Genomic DNA, 17,048 nt, shown 5'->3' with positions numbered 1-17,048 from the left:
ATGTGTGTATTCTTAATAAAACAGAGAGCTGAGCCTAAAGCCGGCCCTTATGTGAGTTGCAACCAGCCTTAGAGTGTCGTGTGATCATTCTAGGGTAACGGAGCTCCAATCACCCACAAATTCAACAGAACCAAAGTATTTGGATGGGCAGGAATCGTGTAGTTTGGCTGCAGTCGTGGTAAGCGAGATTCGCACAGCTTTATGGGGGATTTCTGCGCATCCAACTGCGAGTACTCACGGTAAGGAGAAATTCGTTAAAGCGAATTTCCAAGACAGTTTGGCGAGCCTGGTGGATACTAACGCGTATTCTTGCGTAGCTAACCTAGAACGAGGGGGGAATGGCCATCATGAACTAGCAAAAAGTATGCCGGCACATTTCAGGTCTCTCTGCCATTAAGAGGATCGCTTTTTGCGTGTTCGTGTGGCTGATTTCGCTCTCTGTTAGCTAACAAGAAATACCGCTTGGCAAGGACCTCATTTTTTGTCCTAAACTCTTGATTTGTGGGTGAAAAGACGAGGGTTTGTCTCTGCTGAGAGCAGCAGGGGGGGTGGGTTTGGTTGGCTGGATTTGGTCAAGTTTAAAAATCTTCCAACCAAAAATTAAACGGGTATATGTTTTAGTGGGTAAAAGTTGTTGCATAGTGTTAGGTAAGTATTTGTGGGCTGTAGGTACTGTGGTGATTGCTCTACCCCCCTCCACGTGAGGTAATTATTACAGTGCTGAAAGGCTTAGGTTAATTGTTAACTGTTGTAAGATCTGTGTGTATGTGGTCTGTACAATGTTTTGTGGTACTACTGCTCCCAGCAAGCATGCAGCAGGGGGTCCTTTCTGTTACATGTGCATGTTAGTGTGATATGTTGGTGTTTTATGTCCGTTCTGTGATTGTGCCCAAATTGTGTTGTATGTGTACTTCATATTGTTGTGTAATTGTCCAGTGTATGTTCTGTCTAAAAGTCTGTTTTATGTAAGAGGCAATTTTGAGGCTAGAGTCTGCCGTGTGTTTCCCTGTGGGGGGTCATTCTAGTGTTACCATGTGCTCCCCTGTGGGGGGTCATTTTCTTGACTAAACCACATGGACTCCTTTTGTTTGGTGGCCATTTTGTTGGCTACCAAATGTGCAGTAATCTCTATGCAATGTGCATGAAGTTTCCTATATGCATTTGACCCATATTGTGTTTTTAATCCAAATTTTTTACAGTTTCATTTGTTTGCTTTTAGCTTTAAATTTGCGTATTGCCAGCCAATTTAAAGTGTATTAAGCGAGTTTTCCCTTCACGTGTTCCACATTTAATGAGCGCGGTGTAGTCTGGGTTTTTGCACATAGATTTCTTGTATAGTGATTATGTTTTTCTTGTGTTTTTCCTGTTAAAAGTAGTTCCTTATTGTAAAGCGGGTTTGTTTTAAGCTGCTGTGTCGCGTGTTTCACGTCCAGCAGACTTTTTGTGTAAACGGTTCTGGGTGGTTGCAGTAAAGATTGCGTGTATAACGTGGATCGTTTAGCGGTGCTGATAGGAGTGATTTTTGCGTCAGCAACAAGGTTACTTTTGGCGCAGTTTTTCGGTTTACCTCTGTGTAATTGTTTTACTGTGAAACGTCCCGTGTTTTTCATAAGGATCCACTTTGTCCTTTTTAACAGTTTTTCAGGTTGAAAAAGGGTTTTTCTGTGTGTATTAGGAAAGTTTTTTTCTTTACACAAATTTCCTAAAGGTCAGTTAGCAGGTTTCTGCCCAACCAGTGACCCCTAAGTAACATCCAAGAACCCCTCTTTTTGTTTTGACTTGTGTTAGCTACTGTGTGCAGGGAGAGAAAAGCCACTTTCATCATTGTGCGGTGTGGCCTGCCAAACACAGTGGGTGATGAGAACCACATAAATTACGCTGTGCGAGTGGGCGGTCCAGGTAAGTATAACACTTAGCCTGGTTACCACAAACACTTCGGGTGGTCAGGATCACACAAATTGCGCTGTGGGAGTGGGAGGTGTGCTCTCAGTCTGACCGCCACTTGATGCGCTTCGGGTGATCGATAAGTATCACATAAATTACGCTGTGCTGGGAAAGTGGTGGAATCAGGCCTCTCGGTAGGATCCCACCGAGTGCTCCAGGGGGTAAACAGGTACCCGGACGCGGGATATATACCAGTGACTAGTCACGATGGGCAGTAGTCAGTCCATGAAGAGAGAGGGGGAAGCAGCCCTCTTCAGGGTAAGGACAGCTGCACAACTGATGAAGGTGAGTTTGGGGGGGAAGTCTACAGAACCCCTCAAAAGGTGGAATAAATGGTCGAAGGGTACCAGATGGGAAATTCCCCGGGAAGGTACATTTGACGCATGGAGGTGGGAAAAATTCATCTCTGAATTTGAACCACGGATGCAGGCGTCAGAACTAGAGATCGCACAGCTATGGCTTCACAGGTCAATCCGATTAGGGAAGCAGGGCATACATAAACTGGTGTCTGTCCGGAAGAACCAGGTGATGTATACCTGGCCTCCAGAGGGGATAAAACAGGAGGATCCGGTGTCAGAGGTGGAGGAAGCTCTTTCAGGGCTGACTCTACTAAGGCAGGCAGGATCAGGGTCTGCTGGGGTCCCCCAACAACCAACAGTGGCTGAGATAAGTATAACTGCACCTGTCTCTTCTGTTAGTGACGTCACTCTTGACATACCTTCTGTGTCTTCTGTCTCTATGCCTCAGCCTCTGCCTCTACCTCTCCCTTCTCCCTGCTTCACCCCAGCTCCTTCTGTTTCCAACTATGAAGCCTACTCAACAACCGATTTGCAGACTATCTGTGAATCAAGGGGAATAGACACCCGGTTAAAAAACAGGGCGGATTGCATCAAAGCGCTACGAACCACTGATCAGACCCCTGCCCCCCAGCTATACCCTGATCTGAGGGACCTCAAACCTGAAGGTGCAGTAAGCGAGGTGGTTAATCTAAGCCCACCGATGATGCTGGGTCAGCCCTTGCACTCTTCCCGGACCGAGGCCTATCCAGTCAGGGTGCAGCAATTTGAAGGTCCTCCCAATGCACGGGGGGAACGGACTTTAGGGGAACGGGTAGTTTGGCATGTCCCCTTCACCCCGGCAGAGATCCGCACTATTCTGGCTGAGCTCCCGGACTATCGAGTCAATCCGAGAGGATTTGCTCGAATGTTTGGACAAAACCAGTTCAGCTATGGTATGAGCGGGTCAGATTGTGCACAGATCCTACGGGCAAAGGTGGGCATGGAAGTGGCCAGTACAGTGATTGCAGGGTGCTCTATAACCACGCATGAGGAGATGACTTCAGGGGGCAAAGAGTTCTGTACACAGCTAAAGGCAAAGCTTCCAGAAATGTATGGTGCTACCTCTACTACGGACATGATGAAGCTCACCCAGGGTCCTAATGAGGAAAGCGCCTGCTTCTGGCGCCGTCTCAAGCAGACGGCACTGGATGCGGATCTGGAAGTTGGACCTGATGCTCCAACTGAAGGGGTAAAGGTGACCGCAACGCACATTCTGTTGCGGGCCAAATTTTTGGAAGGCATCGATACTAAAATTCGGGAAAGGCTGGTTCTGGCCCGACCCGAATATAATGAGATGTCTATCCCTGCTATCCTTTCCACTCTTGCGGCAATAGAGAGGGAAATGGATAGAAGAAAACAAGACAAGGCCAAAGTTCTTATGTCCCAGACCCCACACGAAAAACCAAGGGATCTGGGTCACAGGAAGGATAGGCCCCCACCCAGGTGCTTCCAGTGCCACCAAACGGGGCACATGAGGAGGAGCTGTCCCCAATTACCTAAAGGTCGGTGGCAGTTCATTCCTGATGAGTCCTCCGCCCCTATGACCACCATGGTAAGTAACTCCTATGAATTCTCATAGGAAGTTGACAAATCGGTGTCGGCCCAGATCCATCTTTTTCTAGAGGAATTAAAATATCCCCTCCCTTGCCTCACTGACACCGGTGCAGCAAGAACGGTCCTGCGAAAACAGGACATCCAAGGCAAGGTACCCCTCTCAGGGGAAAGCCCTCCTAACCCCTACTAACCTCACTATCAAACGATGCACTATTCTTAACCCAGCTTCTCTTCTTCCTGTGTCGGAAGATGAGAAGGGGGGGGAGGACAGCAATGACAGTGCTGAATTTTGCAACACGACTAACAATACTAACACCTCTTCTGCTAACATGTCTTCTTTGTCCACTACTAATCTCTCTTCCAAAGGACACGACTGCATTTCTTTGGTGGAACTGGAGTCAGCGGCGACACACCCCATATCACCCCGAGAGTAGCGGTGAGGTTGAACGTCTTCCGATACCCAAAAACCTTGGCCTGAGTGTCTCCCCATTGCCCCCTATTCCATCCGGAATGCCCCTCGGCAACCACATGGGCTGTCACCCTACGAGGTGTTGTTTGGGGGACCTCCCAAAACAGGGTTGTACTTTCCTCAACAGTTGTTGTCTTTGCATTCACAGCTTAAAGGTTATGTGCAATCTCTGCAACGGGAGCTGCAGAAGATACACCATCGGGTTCGCGAATCGCTCCCCGATCCAAATACAATAACAGGTGTTCTTTCTATTGAGCCAGGTGATTGGGTCGTCCTAAAGAAACATCAAAGAACCGGACTCGAGCCACGGTTCACCGGACCATACCAAGTCAAGCTGACGACACCTACCTCACTCAAGCTCGAGGGACGAGACAACTGGGTGCACGCAAGCCACTGCAAGAAGCTTCTCAGCTACACCAGAGAATGAGGGGTGTCATTTTCCTTTTTCTTTTTGTTTGTATGTCTTACATGTGTGTGAACGGAGGAAAAGATGGCAGATACCCCAACCTTTTATTTAAAATGCACCTGCGTTTAGCCAGAACCGCCAACAAAACCAACTGTTGGGTATGCTCTAAGCCCCCACCCAGTCATCACATGTCCGCAATGGCCGCTGTTCATGCCCTATATGACATCCGCGTCGGCATGAAAAAGCAAGGGACCCCTGGTCAGCCCCCACGTAGACATTTATCGGTAGAACTTAATGACACATTTTTAGCAGGTAACATCAGTTTCAGCACCAATATTAGCTCTAGCTCCTGTAGGGCCCTCGTCAGTCCATTATGGGTAACTGGGCAGCTAGGCAGCCCTCAGGTGTGCTTTAACATCAGCTTTGGCACAGGTAACAAGTTTGTTGGGACTACCACCTGCGAGGGAGGTATAACTGTCAATCTGACTAACCAGACTTCCTTTCTGAGTAACCACACTGACCGACCAGACCACGTGTGTTGGAAGGACGGATGTGATGTGCAGACTGAGGGAGCAATCCCCCAGTCTGTGCAACTGTTGCTCAGTGCCAGAGGCCGAACGAGGAACTCCTCCTGCTCTGCTCTGACAGGTCCATACTATTTTCTGTGTGGTTCGGCAGCCTATAGAACATTCCCCCAGAACGCGAAAGGTTCGTGTGCCCTCATAAAGCTAGTCCCCGCATCCTATGTAGTGATGGACCATGAAGAGTTGATGGTCCACAAGAAGGTAAGGATGGCAGGGAGAGTTCGCAGGGAACTGTTCTCTGAGGGCGACCAGGCATGGGCTTGGTTCCCCTCATGGACAGGATGGGGAATAGAACTTATGAAGCGCCTGAACAATTTTTCTGTCATCGTGGATAGTATGTTTAACGAGACCGTAGAGGCTGTCAGAGAAATTGCCCAAGAACAACGGCAGATGGGAATTTTAGTGCTTCAGGAGAAGATGGCCCTTGATTATCTTTTAGCCGCCAAAGGGGGGTTCTGTGAGTTCATCGGAGAGGATTGTTGTACTTGGATAGAAGACACCGATGACAAGGTCCAGGCCCATATGGACAAAGTTAGTGAACTACAGGGAAAAGCTAGAGCTATAGCTAGTGAGGGTTGGAATCCGTTCAAGGGTTTGGGAGGATTGGGAGATTTCCTGTTCTCCATCGGATCTTGGTTGAAGGAAGTGGGAGTGTATATCCTGATGCTTCTCTTTTTCATCTGCCTTTTATATGCCGCGGTGAGATGTTCCTGTTGCCTCATCGACCGTGTAAGCCAAGCTCGGGCAGACGACCACATCTCCATGCCCGCTCTGGGGATCCCACTCCAACCACTGATCGGGGGAAGACCTCACCAACCAACCACCTTCTCTACAGATTACGTCCTGGCTTCCCTCTAATTTATCTCTCTGAAGACCACATTCTCCAAGACCTTCAAGCAAGCTTCAAGCCTCATCATTGTTTGTGTCTGCGATTTGGAAAACTGTCTGGGTCGAGACCAGCCTTGTGTGGCCCCGTCTGCAGGGGCAATTTGAGAATCTATTGCTGGATCTCCCCAGACCACCGTGGGATCACAAGCTTTATTCATACCACAAGTCTGTTTGTGGTTTTTGCAAGAGCCTTCCTGTAGTGAAGGTTCCAACGCTCTTGAGGATCATCGCTTCAATCAAGCCTGTTTGCGTCGAGTCTGCGTCGGGTCTTGTTGTTTCAGGTACCCCGTGGAGCTTTATTCTCAGGGACAACTACAGGAACTCTTTGAAGTTTGAGACTACACCCATCAAGCTGAAGAAGATCAAGAAGGGACACGAGGAGAATATGATAAAACAGGAGGGAATGTCATGGAAATTTTGTATTGTTGGTCGAACTTTAAATGTGTCATATATTCGTGTTATTCATATGTCTCTCGTGTGGCTTAATTAAAGCTCTGAAGGCTGCAATTGGGCCATGCGCATGTACAATGTATGTATTACAGTACTCAGCTTGGTAATGGATGAGATGGCAGATCTGCGCTTATAGACCGGCGTGTATACCACCACGGCATTCCATGCGAATGCTGCTGTCAGTAGACCGTGGGCCTGTATCCACATATCAGCAGCATGGTACCACATGGGCTTCATAACGCAATGCGCAAGCGGTGTGAACTCCACGTGTAGGCTTATGCATATCTTACAACCCATTGCTAATCTGAACTGTATCTGGGATGGATGTGTTTTAATAAAGATCGTATCGGGCCCATCCAGGTACAGACTGATATTTTTAGGGAGATGCTTGTGCAGAGAATTTTGCATACCAATAGAAGCTAGTAGGACAGGAAATATGACCTCAGATGGCTCATAGGGGGGAAGGGGAGGAAGTCTGCTGACCTCAGAAGACTCATGGGGGAGGACCAGTGATAGATAATAGCAAAGGCTATGCTCCAATTGGAATGTACATCCTCTGTATAGGCAATCCCCATTGTATTGTTCGGTGGGAGGGATTGACTTTATTCATGTGGGGGGCATGTGTGTATTCTTAATAAAACAGAGAGCTGAGCCTAAAGCCGGCCCTTATGTGAGTTGCAACCAGCCTTAGAGTGTCGTGTGATCATTCTAGGGTAACGGAGCTCCAATCACCCACAAATTCAACAGAACCAAAGTATTTGGATGGGCAGGAATCGTGTAGTTTGGCTGCAGTCGTGGTAAGCGAGATTCGCACAGCTTTATGGGGGATTTCTGCGCATCCAACTGCGAGTACTCACGGTAAGGAGAAATTTGTTAAAGCGAATTTCCAAGACAGGTGCTGTTGGCTGTAGACACAGGAGCTAGGGAAAACTGATTGGTCTGTGGCTATGCAACTCCATATGAAACAGACTGTGATGCACTGTGTGTTCTGACACCTTTCTATTGGAACCAGCATTTATTTTTCAGCAATTTGAATTATAATAACTCATTCAATTTGAGCTATAATAGCTGTATCATTGAGTTTTGGCCACCCAAGACCCTGTCACCGATTCACCAGCTTTCATTTCTTGGACCACCGTTGGTAGGTCCTGACCACTGCAGAGCATCCCACAATACCTGCAGTTTTGGAGCTGTTCTGACCCAGTCATCTAGCTTTTACAATCTGTCCCTTTTTAGTCACTCAAATCCTTATGCTTGCTCAATTTTTCTCTTTTCAACACATCAACAGCAGGAACAACATGTTCAATTGCTGCTTAATATATCTCACCCACTTTTAGGTGCTATTGTCACAAGATTATCAATATAATTCACATTATCTATCAGGGGCCATAAACTTATAGCTGATTGGTGTATGTGCTTTTCTAACCTCCACTGTTTTTGCTCAGTCACATGGTATTGTGGGTACCATGACACAGCTGTTTGCTCATTTTAAACTGCTGACTTATTGTAAGTGATTAAAAATTGGATACTTTGAGTCTCCATGTATTGTGGAGGAAAGGGGACCAGAATATGTCTGGAATTTCAACTATATGAGAAGACTTGAACTTAAAGCAATCATAAACTCAAAATGAAACCTATACTATTTGTCCTATGCCTATTAAAAAAATAAATCCAAACACAGCTAAAATGCATGTGCTTTGTGAGTACCAGGGGTCTGGGATTTCTAGATAGAACTGTGTTGGGGACAGGATCTGTGCATAGATAGCTAATTAATGCCTGTGTCTGCACAAACATACAGTTTCCCCTACACACAGCTCTGTTTAAGAAACATAAGTTCACTGCTAATCAGAGGAAAACCACAGCTCTTATATAGTAAGCATTACAACAGCATTTGGATTAGGTAAGATTGAGGAAGTTGGAAGGACACAAAGTCTCACTTCAGATTTAGATCAGCTTTAAGAACATATCAGTATGCTAAATTTGGTTCACGCTTCAGCCTTATACAATAATGGTAGAACTTTACTTCCTACAAATGTTAACACATAGATTTTATACTATACATTTTATCCTGCATCTGCATTAAACATTAATGTATATAGTGAAGTATTGTTTGATCACTGTAACTGTATTCCATTGTCTTGGACAAAAAAATATGATTTAAAATAAGACTTCAAAGAAGTAAAATGGTGTCATTATGTTATCATATTGCTTGACATACCGATCTAGAATTCCTTGTGCTGACAAAGCTTGGCTGGGTTCTAGAGGCCGCCCATTCACTGCAAATTCCATTATACAACCTACAAAGTCATGGCTTTGTACTTGTCCTTTCCTTTGTAGTATTGGTTCCAGGGATCTGATACCTCCCACTGTTATTCTGTTTGGCTGAACATCCAAAGTCCTGTTCCAAGAAATAAGAATCATTGCAAGGCGAATTAATTTTTTTTTCAATGATGATCATAGCATAAATCACCTTTGCTTTTTTGTCTAGACTTAACAGAAGATATGTATACTTATACCACATGCTTTTATACTATTCACAAATAGAAAGAAACAGCTTTAATGCTAGGCTTTCAGGCTACAGTGGCTTCTAGAAGGAACTCTAAACTGGCCATGTAATAAAATGTAGAATTCCTGAAATCTGATAACCCTTTCTGTAAAAGCCAGAAAAGAGGTACTTTTTTTGTTATCTTCAGTATATTCAGCAGGTTACATGTAATTATAATATCCAAGTTTTACAATAGAGCAAAGTTCCTCTTAAAAAAAAGAAAAATTAAAGTGAAGGCAGACAGGAAAACATCAGGAATGGCAAGAACATGCCAAAATGCATAATAATAAAAACAACAAGGTCTCTACACAGCCAATTTTACTACCAACAACAAAATTTACAAAAAACAAAGACATTTCTTCAGAAACACAGCCATTAGGGTAATGCTGGTGTTTGATACATTGTTAACCATATCAAAAGCCAACACGAATATGCAAATAGATATGTACTTTTTGGTTTAATAGTGTGTCCCATTAGGGAAATTTCCCTGTTCCCCTGTCCTGTGGACACAACAGAAAATGAGAGGAAATCTGTCCAAACTTCAGGAAAATCTCCTTTCAGCCAGTTGTCCCTGCAAAAAAGTGTTCCATTAGATGATTTCCCCTCTATTTTTGTTCTGGTGACAACTCAAACGTTTTAACTTTTCGACACCTGGCAACAGTGGTCACCAATACAGCTTTTTCACAGAGAGGAGGATTTACTAAAACAAGCATGCAAAATCTGGTGCAGCTCTGCATAGAAATCAATCAATTTTCACATTATATTATCAAAGCTTAATTAAACAAGCTGAAGTTAGAAGCTGATTGGCTACCATGCACAGCTGCATCCGATTCTGAGTGCTCCAGTTTTAGTAAATCTCCCCTAGAGAGTGAAGGTCCTTCTCTACAACATGCTGGGAGATGACACGCTTGTCAACCTGGATGTGGTTGATTTCTACAGAAAATAGACAGTAAAATAGTTGACTGCCTTTTAAATAAAAAAATACAGCATTTTTTGCTTGCACATGATTGCATGATGGAAGTCAGCAGAGCTTCCCCTCATTTACTTAGCTCTGGAGCAATGCCCTTGCAAAGTGCACAGTATATTTGACTTTAGTAAATCAAACCTAATGAGATTCATAACTTCACTGTGACTGGCTGCTGTTGGCAATGCTTAGTAAAACTAAGTGTCACAACCAGGATTATTGGATCTCTGGTCACAGCCCAACAAAAAAAAATATTTTTTTATTGGTGCCTTGCTTTTTAGACCTTTTCTTGGTGTTATTTGGGGTACTGATTCAGAAAATTGCATTGGTTAGACTGCATCAGCTCTAGTTTCTTAGATATGGTTGAATTTGTATACTTTTTAGTCAGTTTTCAAAAACATCTTGCTGATCAACTTGTTCTTCTGTTACCTAGTTTGTATTTTTGTGTACAAGTTGGCAAATGCAGTGAGAATGTTTACGTAATTCCAAGTGTAAATTCACATCAGAAATACTGCATTCTAAAATGTAAGTTATTAACTGTATTATAGTTATGAGCGTATAGGTAGGTGTGTGTATGTTGCCACTCATATTCTGTAATTTTTTCAGATCAAGCACCGTAAAGGTTATGGCTACTTATTTCTATGTTTCTTTCATGCTACAAGGAGATTAAATAAAACACTACATTAAAATATCCTGATTTTTGATGGGTGACCAGAGTGAAGAGTGGTTAATTGGCATTTATGTTGTTTCACAAAACTAGAGCTGATGGGAAATATTGGTGCCATTTTTGGAATCAGCATCAAATATACTCAGGAACAAGTCTAATATTTATATAATCAAGGCACCAAAGTGTGTGTTGGACAGTGTTATTTTTGTTGTTGCTGTTGTAATACCTGTTACGAAATGGTAAACTAGCTATATTTAACCTGGATAAAAATATTCTGGACCAGTAAGAGTTGCAGAATTAGCAGTTATCCCTGTGAGCAACATATGTGAGCAACATAATATCCTTCACTCACGTTTTTATAAAGTAGACCCACAGTATCAAATTGATAGATGCATATTATATTCTACACTATGTACATGTAAAATCTCTAATATTTCCACTTGAAAATATCTTAAACCTTGTAAAAAGCAGTATGAGTTATTAAGGTGAAATGGAACCAAAATAATGTGGAACTATCTGCTATGCTTGCCTAAAAAGCCTCCAAAGATTTTGCTCATCAAGGGAGAAAGACAGAAATTTAGTGAGCTTATACTGAAGCATGTTTAAGTGCAATGGTATATAGATTTAGAAATAAATCTTATTGAAAGTATCACTAAGGTGTCCAGTGGCAAACGTCTGGAATCCCACTGTAGGCATCAACTGCAATAGTAGGAATATGTACGTTTCCCGAAAATCAATGAGTAACATAGTAAAATATTTTATGGAGTAAAATCAGGTAGGAAGTTGAAATCACCATTTCTTGAAACTACAGTATATTGTTATTAAAAGTAACTGTGTCTAGAGGGAATGTCTTGTGAAATTTAAAAGAATTTTCATTGGAAAAAAGCGACAGTAGGTGGATGACGTTTTCACTTATTAACAGTTTTACAGAGGGATCAGGTTTGTAGGACGTAGTGAAAAATCTATACAACAGCATCAACAGAAACAGAAAAATTCCCCTCTGGTTTAATAATCAAATGTGTTTTTCTAGGTTAAAACAAATTGCAATATCCCATCTGGCAGTGTTGTAAAGATTTAGAAATTTACCAGTCGCTGGAAACAGCCGTGGTACTGACGGTACAAAACCCTGGTTCCTGGTCCTCAGAGCAAGTGTCAACTGTCAGTGACGCCGCCTGCAATAAAGTTTCATATTCAAGATGAAGTGGATACGCCAAAAGCCCAGCCTTGTTGTAAAACATTATACAGCAATATTCAGTTATTTAAATCAATATATGCAAAATAATTTCCTTTCGAGCTATACAAGTAAAATTAAAAATATTTAGCGATATGGAAAAAATAGGGTAAATTTTTTAAAGGAACCTGTATTTGGAACTGTTGGAATTAATGTTTCAACTCTATGGCTGTCAAGGGAGCAAGAACACAATATGGTAGTATCAACAGTCATATTCAGGTGGAAGGGGTTTGGGAAATGATAGTATACTCTGCAACTTAGCACAGCTGTTGGCTTACAAAGGCTAGTACAGCAGTCGATGGAAAGACATTACCAGTATACACAGTGGGGAGAAAGATTAACACCAAACCTGCAAACGCTGCAAACACCCAATTCATGTTATTAAAATGTCAGAAATAACCCCTTAACCTCATGGGTGGAGGACGCCCATATTTGCAGCCTTGGTTTAATACTTCTTCACCTTGTTAAATTATACAGATATTTACGTTTATTCAATGGTGCATATCTGCCACAGACTGTAATATAACAGTAACCCTATAAGATGTTATATGTCATAGTAAACAACCTTGTAGGAAAGCATCTTTTTCTACGATTGCTTAACATTTTTTAATGAATAATGTAAAGAACTAGACTAGATGTTTGTAGTCTAAATATGTATTCCCCAATTAAAACTGAACTCCAGGAAAATATAGAGACACACAATAATTCAGCTTTGTATTCAAAAATAAATCATTAAATTTTTTGTTGTTTTTTTTTTATTGCAATCAGCCTGTGTTTTACTTGGCATCAGCCACTTGCAGTCTCTGTACAGCAGACCTCAAACTGGACAAGGAAGAAGCATCACAAGCAGCCAATCAGTTGTGCTACAGTGCAAGGAGCATGATGATATGAGGCGAAAGCTAGTGACAAACAGACAAGCTCATCACTGTGTTGCTTCTCCTTTCACTGTCTAGTTACAGGGCATGGAGGAGACCTGTATGTGTTGCTAAACTTCAACAGAGAAAAATGAAGTATCCTGCCTGGTGCCGTGCCAAGCTGTTAAAATTTCAGGACTGTATAGGCAGAAATATAAATATTTTGGCAGGTAAAACAGCTTCCCTAAATTTTATTTTATTTTTGTATTTTGCTGTTTGCCTAAAGTTTACAATGATGAGCAATATATGCATGCTTTAATAATTCACATTAATGGTTGGTTTATGTCACAGTCGTATGTAGCAGTTACACAAGCTATGACATTTTTTTAGCAAAATATATTGATGTGCAATAAATCTGCCACAATCTCCAGCTCAAAAATAGATTAGAATATAATATTGCAAGTTCAATTTTTTCTCCTAAACACAAAATGAAAAAAATCAATAATAATGAGCTTGAAGCTATATCATGAGTAGAGAAAAATAAAACATTCAGTGGACACAGCTTAAATGAAAAAATCAATAATAATGAGATTGAAGCTATATCATGAGTAGAGAAAAATAAAACATTTGGAGGACACAGCTGAAAAGACTGCAACAAAACATCAACCCATTTTATTATTTAAGAATATTATTTTCAAAATGTATTTCATTCTATCATTTGGAAACAAGCAAATAAGCTGTGATGATACATTTATACACATAACATAAAAATGACACAGATAATATTTTTTGAAAGGGATTGTGACATTTTTTTAATATGTGCTGTGTTGTTACATTTCCCTGTTCACATTCTGTCTATCCTTGTCTAATCTGCAATATTTCATCAATGACAACTTAATGCTTTTACCAGGTTTTCATAAACTCCCACTGCACCTTAGGAAATGACAGGTTTGAAATCCTGTGGGTTGAGGACAGACTTATACTAAAAAGTTGTACATGTGGAAATCATGTTATATTCAACAAAATTGCATGTGGCAGAAAAAAAAACAATGTAGTCACTCTGCAAAAAAATCCAAATACAAAACAGAAAAATAAAAATAATTGCATTTACATTCAGTCTGATAAATATGTTGGTGTGGAAAATGCATGAAGAGAGCCAGAGAGTGAGCTGGGAAAAAAAAGCCATACATTTTTAAGTGGCAGGTTTTTAAAAAAAAAAAAAGGCAGCACACAATTTTGCATATTTTGTTTCATATATGCAGCTGCAGAGTAAAGACACTCATGCCACAGCATTTTTGTGGGAATCATTGGGTTATCGCTTGGCTAATAGACATAATAATAGCAAATCTTTTTCTTCATTTTACGCACCTATTTTTTACTTGCCTCTACATCAGGGCTGCTCAACTTTTTGAAGAGTGAGGGCTACTTAAGTGATTTAGTAACTGGTTGCGGACCACTATGAAATGAAATGGTTCAGAATTCTGATTTTTTTTTTAAATTTTGAATAGCATAATGAACATTTTCCTCTTGCAGCCGCTGAATGCCACGGGAGGGAGAGGAGGAGAAGCTAACTTTCAGCGATTCCAGGAGGAAAATGGAGAGGATCAGTTCCTGTATATGCCAACCCTGCCGCTCCTCCTGTCCAAGTGTAAAACAGAATGTGACAGGGAGGCTGCAGAGGTCCCCTGGAGCATGAGGCGGGGGTCCTCATTGTGACCCCTGACACTACAACAGTGGTTGGGGGGGGGTCTGTGTGGTAAAAATGCATCTCAACTATGGGGTTTTACTATCCCCAAAAACTGCAAATGTACACAAGCCCTTATTATCTTAAGCCCTTCAGCTTTCACACTAATGCACTGTGGTTTACCCACACTGTGGGTGCAGTACAGCTCACCTCCGGCTTTTTCTGCGAGTTAGCTGTGCTTTGCCATGGACTTCTATTATATTTTGCATTCAGAAGTTTTGGTGGCCCTCCAGAAAGTGCACCAAACCTGCAGGATACACAGTAACAGTTGCTGACCCCACACATGCGCTTTCCTGGTTTGAGGTCAAGGGCAGGGGTGGACTGACAACTCATGGGGCCCCAAGGCAATAGGGGATCATGGGGCCCCTGTGTCCTTGCCCAAACTCAAAAAAGCCTATGAAAAAGGTACCAGGGGCATCTCATGGGGCCCCCTACTGAGCCTGGGCCCTCGGGTAGTGCCCGAGTTTCCAAATGGTCAGTCCGCCCCTGGTCAAGGGCCAAGGGATCTGAGAGCCACATGTGGTCCATGGGTCACAGGTTGAGTACCCCTTGCTCTACAATAACATGAAAGACAAGCTGCCCAGCAAAGGTGAAAGGGCCAAATTGGACAAACTATAATACTAACAGGGATGCTCACAACAGTTCTTTTTGTTGCCATGGTTCAAATCATCTTAAAATTAAATTAAACCTCCACAAAGACAAAAAATAAAAATGGGTCCCAGGAGCCTTATGCCATAATGTACTAGTATGCACAGTATATTAGCACATTATGGTTGACTTACCTGGCAAGTAATCCCTTCTAATGTTGTGCTGTCAGCGCAGCACACTGTCATGGGCCTTTCCATTGCTCTCGCTTCCTTCCAGGTCTGAACTCTACAACCAATTGATTGGCTGGGCCAATGCCCACAGGAGTCACTTTGTCACGGCATAGAGCGGTGCCATAAATATATGCTGAGCTACAGATCCACAGCTCACACAAACGCTTGCAGGAAGGGAGAAGGGTTTATGACAGAAGAAACCAAAAGGGTCTCTTCCATCATAAAAATCCAACTTGTCAGTATTTTATTTTATTATTTAGCTTTAGTTTCACTAAAAAAAAGTTGAAATAATTGCTAAAACACCACTGGAAGTAGTAGTCGCATGAAAAACATGGAAATAATACTTTATAAAATAATCAAAGTCCAAATATAATTTACGTATGTTTACAATAAAGATTGCTAGGAATATAACATTTTATGCAATATTGGCCTCAAATCCCCTAATTTCACATGAACACTTATAGGGCTTCTGTGGACCCTGTGGTTTTTGTTCACTTTAAATCTGCTTCTCTCCCAATACAGGTCTATAAGAAAACAAAAGCAGCTGAAGCAGCTTAAATGCAAATTAACTGTACATGAAATTAATTCCAAATAACTGCTGAATTTACCCTTAAATACCCAAGAACACAGGGCCTTAATTTAACCACTTGCCTACTGGACACTTATACCCCCTTCCTGACCAGGTCAATTTTCAGCTTTCAGTGGTGTCACACTTTGAATGATAATTGTACGGTCATGCAACATTGTACCCATATTAATTTTTTATTATTTCTTTCACACAAATAGAGCTTTCTTTTGGTGGTATTTAATCTCTGCTGGGTGTTTTATTTTTTGCGTTATAAACAAAAAAACAGCAAAATATTTTTTTAAAAAGTTTTTCTTTGTTTCTATCATAAAATTTAGCAAACAGGTAATTTTTCTCCTTCACTGATGTGCGTTGATGAGGCTGCACTGATAGGCAACACTGATAGGCAGCACTGATGGGCACTGATAGGCGGCACTGATGGGCACTGATAGGCGGCACTGCTGGGCACCGACTGGTGGCACATCTGGGCACTGGTGGGTGGCACTGATGGGCACTGATAGGCAGCACTGATAGGCAGCACTGATGAGCCGTGATCAGTGTGTCATTAGACACGGCTGATCACGTGGTAAAAGGCCGCTGTGATTGGTCTTTTACCACATCACGTGATCAGCTGTGTCCGTAGGACACAGCGATCATGGAGATCGCCGGGTGCGCGCCCCCAGGAGTGCGCAGCAGAGTGCATTCTGGGAGGACATAATATGATGCCCTCCCAGAACTGGCCGGCCGCAGTGAAGCCGTCATTCGGCTACATGTGGTCGGCAAGTGGTTAAAGTGGCTGTAAAGGCTCAAGGTTTTTTACCTTCATGCATTCTATGCCTTCTCTGTGCAGCATCCCCCCCAGCCTTCCTTATACTCACCTAAGCCACCTCTTAATCCAGCGATGTGTAATGGAGTCTTGGCAGTCCCAGGACTCCCTCCCCTCATTGGCTGAGACAGCAGCAGGAGCCATTTGTCAATCACAGCAAGTGAGCCAATGAGAAGAGAGAGGGGGTGGGGACAAGCTATG

The 17,048-nt window shown here is 42.5% G+C and overlaps 1 protein-coding gene across 1 annotated transcript in view; it reads right to left on the bottom strand.

Moving 5' to 3' along the window:
* Nucleotides 1-17,048, bottom strand: part of FAT4 (FAT atypical cadherin 4) — a 373,279-nt gene that overhangs the window by 18,533 nt on the left and 337,698 nt on the right. The window contains exons 12-13 of the mRNA XM_089672185.1: nucleotides 11,896-11,981; nucleotides 8,852-9,031 (exon numbers count right to left, since the gene is read on the bottom strand). Coding sequence (XP_089528311.1) covers nucleotides 8,852-9,031; nucleotides 11,896-11,981 — 266 coding nt within the window. The remainder of the gene's footprint in view (nucleotides 1-8,851; nucleotides 9,032-11,895; nucleotides 11,982-17,048) is intronic.

Source organism: Staurois parvus, unplaced genomic scaffold (assembly GCF_062004578.1).
Source record: "Staurois parvus isolate SC_StPar_1 unplaced genomic scaffold, SC_StPar_1.0 ptg000122l, whole genome shotgun sequence".
NCBI lineage: Eukaryota > Metazoa > Chordata > Amphibia > Anura > Ranidae > Staurois > Staurois parvus.
The sequence above is the reverse complement of the archived record's forward strand: the minus strand, read 5'-3'. Positions and strand labels throughout refer to the sequence as shown.